This window comes from Chaetura pelagica, unplaced genomic scaffold (genome assembly GCF_000747805.2).
Source record: "Chaetura pelagica isolate M959 unplaced genomic scaffold, ChaPel_1.0 scaffold531, whole genome shotgun sequence".
Classification (NCBI taxonomy): domain Eukaryota; kingdom Metazoa; phylum Chordata; class Aves; order Apodiformes; family Apodidae; genus Chaetura; species Chaetura pelagica.
This window is the reverse complement of record NW_009952362.1, coordinates 2,249,674-2,261,635: the sequence shown is the minus strand read 5'-3', so window position 1 is coordinate 2,261,635 and position 11,962 is coordinate 2,249,674. Positions and strand designations below refer to the sequence as shown.

At 44.7% G+C, this 11,962-nt stretch overlaps 1 protein-coding gene across 3 annotated transcripts in view; it reads right to left on the bottom strand.

Moving 5' to 3' along the window:
- Window positions 1–8,976: 8,976 nt before the first annotated feature.
- ADD3 (adducin 3 (gamma)) overlaps window positions 8,977–11,962 on the bottom strand; it is a 59,911-nt gene continuing 56,925 nt past the window's right edge. For all 3 annotated transcript variants that reach the window (XM_010007904.1, XM_010007906.1, XM_010007905.1), the window contains one exon: window positions 8,977–11,354. In XM_010007904.1, the coding sequence (XP_010006206.1) occupies window positions 11,059–11,354 (296 nt within the window). In that variant the 3' untranslated portion in view covers window positions 8,977–11,058. The remainder of the gene's footprint in view (window positions 11,355–11,962) is intronic.

Here is an 11,962-nt window from a genome sequence, read left to right as displayed (position 1 = left end):
CAGGGCAGGCACTTGTGGCCACAGGGGCTGCAGCCAAACCGGTGTCAAGTCAGTGGATCCAGGCACCCGCCCTGCCCAGCCCCGCCCGGCGCAGGTTTCACCCAGACACGGTGGAGGTTACAGCAAAGACATAAATAAAAAGGTTAATGTTTTCCACCCGTCTCTCCCAGCTGCCACGCAGATTGCAGCTGTTTCTCCCCAGTCACGCTGGCCACAATACTCGTTGGGTTGGTATTTAATTGCCTCTCCTTAACGACGCATTAGGCAGGGTGTCATTTGCTGGCGCTGGCCAAACAATACAGATAAACCCAGAGTGCACAGAAAGGCAGCAGAGCGGGGAAACTTCGCCCTCTGGTTCAGCTCCCCTTTGGAGCTGGTGGCTCCAGACACGGGCGGGATGTCTCGGCCTTTGGGAGGAGAAAGGAAAATGTCAAATAACAGGAGACACCCACCTGCACTGGCAGCAAGCCGGGGTGAGGCCATAAATGCCCCCAGCATCACCAGGGCTGGGCTGCTGTGTGCCAGCTCAGGGGGTGTCCATGTGTTATTTCAGCTCAGTGCATCCCTTGTCTTGGGCTTTCTTCTCTTTTTCCTGAATTTCAGGCATAAAGATATTTTAAGATTTCTGTCTTAGCTGTTTTCTTACCTTAGTGGTGTGAGCACGTATATGGAAGATGGCAACTTTGTTCTTGCTTGGGAATCAGCCAGCTGGAAATTAAAAACCCAGCAGGTCCTTAGCTTAGGAGGCAGCAGGGCTGCCATAACACCAACGTGGGCCATTGGTGTTTCTTGGTGTCTGCCTTCAGCATAAACAGGTAAAAAAAAGAACAAAAAAAGGAAAGCTTCATCCCTCAGCTGTAACTTCTCACCCTAGGTCTACAACACTGTGATACTCAGAGCACCTCAGCCCTTCCAGGCTCTGGCCATGGGGGGAGAGATTTCACCCTGATGCTGTAAATAAACGAGAAGGAGAGAGTTAAAAATTAGCTTGCCCTTGCAATGTGAGTGCTGAAAAAGCAAAACACGCCCTTCCTTGTACGGGCCCAGGACACAGACCTGCCTTTATGACCACGTCTAATACAACCATCTATTATTAAAAAGACAGAAACAGGCAATCCCCAGTATTGATACAGAGAGAAAGGCAGCACCAGTGATCATGGGTGGATTTGAGTGCTCGTTAAATATTTGCATGAAACTCACTGTAAGTCAGAGTGGTTTTTAAAGGAGTGCAAATTTCCAGCCCACAGAGAGCTTTGAAACACTCAGTAATTAAGCATTGCCATTAAAAAAATGGAGAATCACGTGGTTACGGACACCCTAAGTACTGTTGGGATGGGGGGGATGCATGATCCTGTCTGTGCAGCAGTGACTGGGCTGAGTTGCCTGCTCTGCGTGCGGGTCGGCAGGAGCCCGGCTGCTCTGCCTCGCCCTGCTGAGGGAAGATTACCTGGGATGGCACCAGGCTCCTGCATCAGCATCCTCCTCCCATTGCTGACAGGCCACGCGGAAGCCATGAAACCGGCTGCTTCGTCACCAGGTTGCACATTAACACCCAGCCCTACCATGCGGGTAATTTACGGGAAACTGTCAGATAACCCCGTCCTGGCGCCCGGCGTCCTGGCACCCGGCGTGTGCCCGGGCGCGGGGGCAACACCGACGCCTGCTCGGACACAGGCTAGGAGGAAGCAAACAAACAACCACCACCAAAGGGAGCTGTTTGTTTGAAATTCTCTGGAGCAGGAGGAAACTGCGGGTGCGCCAAAGCACAAAGCCAGCAGGGAAACGGGGTTTATTTATAAACGTCTCGAGGATGGCTCCGAACAATGGGGCGGGCATCCTTTATCCCACCCAGAAATGGAAAAGGAGTCAGCGCAGTGGGACAGGCTTGCTGGGGAGCCCCATGAGATCTGGGGTGGAGGGGGTCCAGGACACAGCTCCACTGCTGGGGGCAGCCTGTCCAGAGCTGTACCTTTGGTGGGCAGTCACACAGTACTTGTTAGCTTCTCCCAGAACTTCACCAAGCCAAAAGCATGATAAAGGGCCACATAGCACCCATGGTGCATGTTTCCTCCCTGGGTGGAAGGGAGTGCCCTTTGGTGGGTGGGTGTGGGGACAGGACCCTGTTCCCATGCAGCAGCCCTGAGCTCGGTTCAGAGTGAGTGATGCTGCAGCAAACCTCGCTCCTGCTCATCCTGTATCTGGGTGCTGTTTGCAACTTACTGCACATCCGGATTTCTAATGTTTCTTCTCTTGTGCACAGGGAGTGTACAGGTGATTGAGTGGCAAGTCATGCCCCAGTGTGGTTTCCTGAGGGCAGGAACAGAGGCAGCAGCAGGCAGAGGCTCCCAGGGCAGCTTGTTTGCTGTGCTCCCAGCTCTTCACCTCTCTGCACATCACCTGTGACACTTTAAAACAAGCCCAGGAGACACAACCAGCCAGCCCAGATCACAGCATGCTCTCCTGTGTGAAGTTTAAGCCTTGGTGGATGTAAATGGAAGAGCACTCCATCGAGTTCCAGTGAATATAGTTCAGGGGGCTGGAGGTGCTGGTTGGGAGCCCGGCCTGCTCCAGGGGGGCCTTTGACCTGCTCACATGAACCCTCCGCATGTTGAAGGCTCAGACAAGATTATTTTCACTCAGATAAAGATGCTGATCCCCTCTGTAAAACACACTAATCTCTCCAGCCAAATTGGATGCTCTTACTGCCCTGAGCAGCACGCGATGCTGTGCTTGTTGTGGTGGTCCCACCAGCAGGCACGTGGGTTGCACTGGAGGAAGAGGCTGAAAGGGGGGGGTCACAGATCTCCCCGTAGTGTCTGAGCCGGCAGAGTGAAGGTGCTACCTTGAAGCCTCAGTAGTTAGAAAAACATTCCACTGTCTTATCAGCTTTAGAAGAACACACTTGCTAGTTAAAATAAAGCTTACTGAAGGAAAAAAAAAAACAGTAAAAGGAAAATTGGCTTAATCCTGACTCAAACCAGAACACACATATTGAATGCATTTATTTTCCAGTATTCTCAAGGCACCGGCCACAGTTTCTCTTTACTTAAATTTGATATTTGGACTTTGGTGTCCACGGGAGTGGGGTTTCACATCCAGAGAACCTGCAGGCTCCACGTCAGCCCGTGGAGCAGCACAGTGACTGCCAGCAACACACAGGCAACAGTGTCGCAGCAAGGCAAGGCCATCCCACCACCTCAGGTGACAGGTAGATTTCAAGATGAACTCTTTTAAAAGCAAGCTACCTTCACAGGCAGCCAGAGCTGGGGACTGAGTTTATACAAGTTTAATGAAGTTTTAAAAGCTTGTAGAACCTCCGTTATTCAGTTGTTAGGACAGAGGGAAAAGGAAGGAGGTGATGTTCCACCAGCTGCTTTATCACACTGCATAGAGACATGCAGGGGCATGTCCCTGCACCAGCACTGACACTCAGAGACCCTTAACACTGAGGCATGTTCATTAAGGGTCAATTAGCTGCACTCAACACCCTAGATACAGACAACCAGCCATCTGCAGCAACTTCCCTTTCCCCATCCCTATGGGAACACGGAGGAGAGGGAAAGGGCTCTGCTATGGGGATGCTCACCAGGAAACTTGATCCCTGTGGGGTCTGCAGGTGTGACAGCTGATTGCCATGTACCTGGGTTGTGGGGGCTGCTTTCCCCTCTGCAGCTCAGCAGCTGGTGCTGAGCCCTCTGCAAAGCAAACCCACAGGGGGGTCACTTGGCTTCGATGCACTGAGCCCAGGGCTGAACGAGCAATTTGCTCTTCTGCAGCTCTCCCAGCACCCCTGAGTGTGCTCAGCCCTTTGAGAAAGACCAGGCTGTTAATTCAAGCACCTCATTTTATGCAATGTTTGAACTTTCCCTGCACCTTTGGGAGCAGGGGGATGAGAGCTGTGCCTGGTGAGGAGGTCAGAGAGCAGCCAGCAGCTGACGTGCCGAAGGTCAAAACCAGCACCAGCTGGCAGCATCTGCCAGGGAGCAGAAGGCTCCTGCTCAGAGCTGTGCCCAGGACAATGCTGCCACCCCAGAGCACTTCAGTTATTCCTGACAGAGTTTAACTACTCCCTGACCTGATGACCCAGAGCACAAGTTTTGGATTCACAAAAGCTACAGCAGGGTCCACAGGCAGGTGGTCACACCAAGCTACTGCAGCCACTGCTGCAAATACAAAAGGAAAGGTGCCTGGAAATTATGAAACTGAAGTAGGTGAGACAGAAGGGTGCAGGATCCTTTGGCACTGGTGGGTACTGGGTATCACCCTCTGGAGAGGTGCAGAGCCCTGGGAAGGACCTTCAGCAGCCCACGACTCCTCTGGCCAGGGAAGGTGTGGGGCTGGGCAGCTCTAGCAGAGCTGGAATAAAACCTCTGAAGTCAGTTGCTCTCTGCTTGTCTCCAGGATCCCACCTGGGACTGACATGAAATGCTCCCTCCAAACCCAGGGAGACAAGGACACAAAGCTGGGAGGGGACGTGCCCTTCCCTGCATGGCCACGGCAGCCACGTGCCACTTACAGCAGGTACTTCCAGTCTGCTTCCCCAGTCCCAAAGTTGTCCAAAACAAAAGCTTTCCTGGGAGTTTGATGAAATATCACTCAGTGCAGACCATAGCCATATCCGTGGCAAAATGCACAGCCTGTGCACTTACCCTGCTGGGTGGTCAGACCCTGTATGAAATGCAACCTGAGACTCAGCCAGGATAACCCCAGGTATTTTCCCTGTTCTGCCCATAGCACTGGGTCTGTGGCACAGCACAGCTTGATTTAAAGTTTGAAGCTGAGAACCTACATGATACAGACACACTAATATCACACCTAAGCAAAGATCCCAGAGGGGAAAACACCTGCATCTGTTTCATGTCAACCTTTGGTTTTATCTCCCCAAGTTTGATCCAATTCAAATGTTGAGCAGAGATAGGAAGGAGAAACAAGAAAAGTCAGGCAAGACAGACTGAAAAGGAAGTTCTGCTAAACACATGCTGTGAATGCTTCCAGCCATCATTTTTCCTTTATGTGCTTAATTTACAGGCAGATCCCAACTAAGAAACACAGACACCACCTCCCACTTTTTTAAAGTTAAACTTCTCTTTTTCTCCCTTGGAGACAATTCAGAGGTATCTGCCTCTTTTACCACCTTATATGCAAGAGAGAGTATAATAGTATAGAACATAATAAAATTTCTATATTATACATCTATAATATAAATTTTAAAATATAATATCAATATCCATCCCCCCTTTCTATCCCTCTCTCTGATTTTCCATGCACAACAGTTAACAGCAAAAAGTTAAAAAAACCCAGTTAAGTCTTTTGCTTCCCAAGTTTGACTAATACAGAAAAACAGGTGTAACAAATCAGAAAGAAGGTCCAACTTGTCCAGTATGTTTCCCACAAAGAGAAGACTTAGAGAAAAGCATAAGAGGAAGGTGAGCATGAAGCAATGCTCCCCAGGACCTTGCCCTCAGCCTCCATCAGCGTGCAGTTCAGGAGCTGAGACCAAGATGCCAAGGGTGCCTTTGACAGAATTTGTCTGCTGAGGAGCAAGCAGGCACAAAGGGGCTGGCAGCAGCAAACACGCTATTTAGTTTTAAAGAGAGATGAAAAATGAGTACAACCCTCCGAACTGGTGTGCTTGAACTTTCAAAGTTCAAAGCACTTTTTCAGGTTTTTCTAATATTTTTAAATACCTTCCTTCACTGCAGACCTTCCTAGAGACACAGCTGCTGTGACTTCTGGTTCTTCATTCAACACACCTGCAGCTCACCCGAGAGGGAGATCAGCAAGGCTCTAATCTGACCCCAGGACATCCAAAGCTCTGTGGCTTCTTAGGCCTGTGCACCTTCCACTGGGGTCTCCTGTCACTTCTGCTCCAGTCATCCAGAAATGCTGAGAGCTCTCTGGCCTGTGGGTAAGGTTGCTGGAGAGAAAATATTGAACACCATAATGTTATTCTTCTGCTCAGTGGAGTGAATTTACAAAAATAAAATAATAAAATATTCTTAGCTGGTTGCAAGAGGCTTGAAGGGAGCAGAGCAGTCTGGCCTCCCACACACAGCCTGCTCCATCGCTGGATTTTGAAATGAATCAATAAACAACATGAGTCCGACAGCCAGATGTCTGCTTGCATCTGGCTGCGCTGGAACTGGAATAAAGCCCACAGAATCTCCACCGAAATACTTTCTTTGAAAGCTTTGTTAATGGCTTTCCGACTGCAGGGAATGAGGGCAGCAAACGTGAAAATCTGGTGCCACCTAAAGGCCGCTTCAATTTTCACCTCCCAAAAGCTGCGTTGGACTTCGGGACTCAGCCACAATTTCACCAGGTGTGAACGCTTGAATTTACATTGCTCCCTGCGGACACGGGAAGAAGAAAGGTGCAGTCAGTTGCTAAGAGACTTTGAGAACTCCTCCAAGGAATTATTTCCTCCCCCTCGCTGAGCATAATTGCCCTATGTAGTTCCCACCACTGCTGAGGTAGCAGTGTATTTAAAGGATTAAATACCTCCATGGGTAACACCAGAGCCAGAGTGCACAACCAGGGCTGGAGGCATAAGCTGCAACCAGGTCTTCCCACCAGTCCTCATGATCCAGTTCTGGTTGGGTGGCTTACAACTTGATCAAACTTGACTGCAAGTTGCCATGCTGTGTGCTGGTCCAAGTGAAAACTGATTGGGGGTGTTTGCATGTGCTGCAGGGGTGCATAAAAATGGAAAACTAATGTAATCAAACACTTCCAAAGAACAAGGCTGTTAAATAAATACAAGTTTTTCCACATTACATCCTGGCAAATCTTTTATTTTAGAAACCTACATTGCTGCTGACTTTGTAGCTGAGATTAGAAATTCTGTATAGGACTGAGCAATCTTTGTATTGGAGATATGTTTTCTACTGCTCCTCTAGGAGTCTGTGCATGTTCAGCCGTTCTGCTGGTCTCCAAAACTAGGAACTTATGCAGGCTCTGTGACAGCTACGAAGTCAGAGGTGCCCATCACCACCCAATGCCCCCCAGCCTCCCCTGCCAGGCCACTCGTGCTGTTGGCGCCGGGCACAAGGCAGTGCCCCCAGCCAGGCTGCCTGCGCCCCAGCTCCTGCACACACGTGGCCAGGCAGGTTGTAATTAGTGCTTTTCAACGAGTTCTCCACCTAATTTAACATACTGGAGCCCGTGGGCTAGGGGATGTGTTTCCCTGCCAGTTTGCTGGAAGGGAGAGGAGGAACATCAGCACTCGTGTCAGCAGTGTCCATCAGACCCACGTGCCCAGCCTGGGACACAGTGGCCCTTTTTCCCTGGCCTTGGCTCCTTAAGCAGTACATCATATTTGGGAAGTTTCAACAGGCTGAAACAGTGAAAACTCAATAGTTTTGCAAACTGGACACCCAGAAAATAAGAAAATCCTCAACTACTGAACACGAGAAAACAGCAGTTTGTGCTACATGCTCAGCAGTGCACAACTCGATGGGCAAGGCAGGAAAATTTTGGTCAAAATGGCCTGCAACAGCCTTCACCATGACATCATCCAACATGACATCATCCTGTCTCCTCGCAGCATCTAAAGCCTGATTTGAAGGATACCTTGTTCTGCAATTTTTTAAAATCAAGCAACATCTGTTTTGCCATGTAACACTCATGTCCAGAACAGCTGAAAGTCTGTAAAAGAGGCCAACAGGTGAACAACTGGATCACAATACAGATTTAGGATGGCCATACGCAGACAAGTGGCATAGAAAGATGCACAACTTTAAAAATCCTGTTTTCCTTAATAGGGTTCTTAGGTGGTAGCTTTGATGTTTTCCTCATAGCATTCCTCATACTCTGCTTCTTCTCTGTATTGCTTTTTCTTGGGTTAAGCATCCTAATAATTACTTCCTGTTGTGTCAATGATCCTTTCTGAAGTTGAACTTTTCAGGGGCTACTAATTCCCAAGATTTAAGCCTTAAGGTATGTTATGTCTGTTATGAACATCTACTTTGTTTCCAGGCTTTGGCTTGCAGATTCTCAAGATTCTTCTTGTAGCACTATGGGTCTGTGGTGGTTCATACACTCTTGGGAATAAAGAGAGTTCAAAGATGAAAACAGTAGATGCACTCAGCCTTACAGTGTGAGCTCCTCCCTGTTGATATAGTGTCCTCTTTCATGTTAGTGCAGCACTAAGCAGACTGTAAAAGTTCCTGGAGATGAACAATAGTAAGAAGATTACTCAAATCTGGGTTAAGATTTATTTAAAATGCTGAATCAAAATTATCCTCCCACACAGGGAACAAGTTCATGAAACTGTTGCCAGAGTCAGAGGGCTGGATTTTGACTTTCTTGTAAACAGAAACAAAAGGCTGATTTGTGGAAGGACAATGAAAATAAACACTTGTTGAAGCCCTTGCAGACATCTCAGAGTTGATATAGCTATAAAAACATAAGACTGCAAATTCTGCAGGCTCAGAGACTTGGAGGTATAGAATATACTGGCAGGGCATGACACAGATGTCTTCAAATAACTTTGCAAGAAAAACCTACTCTACCAAAAAACTGTAAAATGGAAAAAAACAAGTTTCATGTCTAACTTCCACAAGCTATTTCCCTGCTCTGCACTTACACAGCACTTAAACCACTTGAGTGCTATGTTTCAGGCTGTCATATGTAAACCCATACTGCAGAGCAGAAGAGACAGACCAAGAAGATAGGGAAAAAAATGCCTGGGAGAGGAAAGCCTGCAGCACAAACTCAACTGTGGTTCAAACAATTCCCTGACAAGGCTGCTTCTTTTACCACGGGTCTCTCCTCTTTTACATCCAGGAGCTGTGAGAGAGAAAACAACTGTTCTCTAATAAGATCAGACTCTTCTCTTGCATAGTGTTCAGAAGAAGCACAAAAAAGCCATCTTCAGAATAAATCCTTGAGAAGTTAGGTGCACAACCAAAGCATCTTTTCTACAAACGAGAGATGTAAGAGCACTGTATAAACAAAAGGCTGCTAAACAAAACCCCATTCTATTTAAAATACTGTTTATTTGTGATTTAACATTAATTAGCATTACATCTATGAGCAATTTCAGATAACATTTATATATTTTCCACAGGACACAAGAGTTGGCTGGCTCATTCTTTATGCCAAAGCAAGTAAATAGAGGCATTAGCAAAAGGTGCAAATAGTTCACGGTTGCATTTTAAAAAATATTTATGCACATTGCATTCATTTAGATATATTTTAAAAAAAGTTATGAAAAGCGTAGTTCACAGGTTACTGTTTCTACATATGTTGTAATACAACACAAATAATGTAGAACATAAAAAACAAAGCAACTGAAAGTTTTCACTATGATTAAAAACACTGATTCCAGTATTTAGTGAGAGCTAGAAAATTGTTTCCAGGTTCCATTCTGACATTGTATTTTCACACTTAACACAGTCAAAGCTAACCAGCCCCCAAACATGCTATAATCAACATTTTTGCATGCCAAACCACTCTCCAGCCATATTTAACAATTATGTATTGTATAATATTTCAACCGGCGATTTTGGAATCACATGGATCTTTAAAATGTACTTCCTATTGCGATGACTGATTTACAGACAATTTGACACAGCAAAGAAAAACCCTATGTTAATTTCTATGTTTAGTTTGTATTTACAATACAGTAAAAGTACTAAAACGACAATATCAGTAAAAATGAGTAAGTGGCAGTACCACCCTTACCCATGGCACTAGGCTCTGATTTGCTCTGGGTTCATCCAAAGGACAACACAGATTCATGACACCCTTTTACAATTCAAACGAAAGTGAAGAAAACAAACAAACAAAAAGTGTTGCACTCTGCATGAATCCATACAAATTATGTAAAACATCTAATATGGAAATGTCACTTTGCTGATTTAATAAAAATATCCCACAATCCATATCATATATTTAAAAAAAATAATCACCCAACTTTTACTTTCCTTGTCTCCTCCCTATTTTCTCACTATTTCACTTTCCCTTTTAACAGTTTTGTTTCCTTCATTTGGTTATGTTATGAGATTATTTTTCTTCATTCATTAGCAATACTATGAAAGAAAAAAAAACCTCACAAGTAATTTTAAAACATGAATCCAGTTCAATTTCATACACTTTTATCCTTTGAGTTTTAAGTCCCTGGATTCCTGAATTATATTTAAGTATACTCTAAACCAAGCATTCTGAAATACACTCTACTATTAAATGCTTGGTTCACATGCTTATAATACCTTTATACTGAATGGTATACAAACATTTGAACATATAAAATCTTTTTTGTTTTGCCAGTTAAACTAAATTATCAATGTTAAGTGTATAAAATCCCCTTTCTTGAAAAATAAGGGTTCCCTCCCCAACTGATAGAATAAAAAAGAAGTCTTCAAAAATTATATTTCACTAAAATGAAATATTTGGCAAAAAAGTTATTGAAGAATGGAATTCTTTAGACATTTTGTATAATTCCAGATAAACTTTCTCCTACACAGTTTTACCCCTAATATTATGTGCCAGTGTGTAATATTTCTATATGATCTAATCTTAAAAAAGATTCAAAGGTGTGCTGTTAACATGTACCCACACAAACAGGGGTACAGGAACATAAATTATATGACCAAAATCACAATACAAAAATGTATGAGCTGGTTACCAAATGAGACAGCAGTTTGAAGAAGTCGTATGATCACTCTACAGTAACTTTAATACAGACTTGAACTGTACTGAAAATGTTAAGGTCTGCAAAATACTCCAAGCAGAACTGACTGCTGCTGCTGCTGCGACGGTATTTGATCTTGCTATGGTGGTAATTGAGCACCTACCAGTGTAGTTCTACATGAAACTAATGAATGTTTCCAACCCTCATAGCAATTTTGGACACAGTTAAGTGAGAGATGAATTAATTTTCAACTTGCACAAAAGGGTTTTTTTGTTTGGTTGGTTTTTTTTAAAGCAAAACCTCTTCCAGTTCCTTTTTGTTTAGGTTAAAAGTCCAGTTACCGCACACCCCTAACGCTACGCTGTTAATGGTCAACTTAAACGTTTGAAAATGTGCAATGTCTCCTCACAGCAGAACTGCACTTACACTTCTACCTTCTCCTTCTTTTTACTCTTTTTCAGGAAAGATGGGGTGCGGAATTTCTTCTTCTTCTTTGAAGGAGATTTGGAAGGTGACCCTTCAGGGGACAGGGTCTCTTCTATCTTCTCAGAGCTTTTAATTGTAATCTCTACACTCTCCACAGTACTAGTGGTTAACTGACTGACCCTCTTGGTGAGATCATCTTCCACGTCGTGTGCATCTTCCTTGCCATTCACCACCACTGGCAACTCCACAGATATTAGGTTAGCATTCTGTGTATAGAGATCTTCATGATTTTCTGAAAGAAAATACAGTTTTGCAATTATTTCTGTACACTCTTATGCAAAGAAACTATTGAAACAAAGTTGGTGGTCCAAAAATATGAAACCCAGTGTGCCTAGATGTGGGTTTTCTCCCCCTTAATCTACATTCTTGTAAGCAGACAAGACTGTGAAAATGTCATTAAAGGAAAACATGCTGAAAAAGCGACCCTTATCTCTGCCAGGTGTATATATAGTTTGAGCTGTATACAGTATATAAAATTACAGACTGCACAGCATATAAGTATACAGTCTCAAGCAACCTCAGAATTACACTTCATTGCAAGAGATTAATTTATGAAAACAACCATTCCATACAGAAGTCTTTGGAGAACCAGCCTTTCAAAAATGCCTTCTCAGACTTTGCTGAAAAAGTCTTCAGCAAAAAACCTAATTTTAACACTCTCAGTAAAATAAAAATATCTATTTCCTCCACCTTTTTAATATCCAAGTTTCAGTTATGTCCTGTGTTGTTTTCTGTTTGTGAGAATTATCTATTATGTAAAAATTGTGAAAAGCAGTTTTCTGGATGGGATCCCACCCAGACTTGGTAACAAAGGGGTCTTTTGGGCTCAGTTGACTTCAT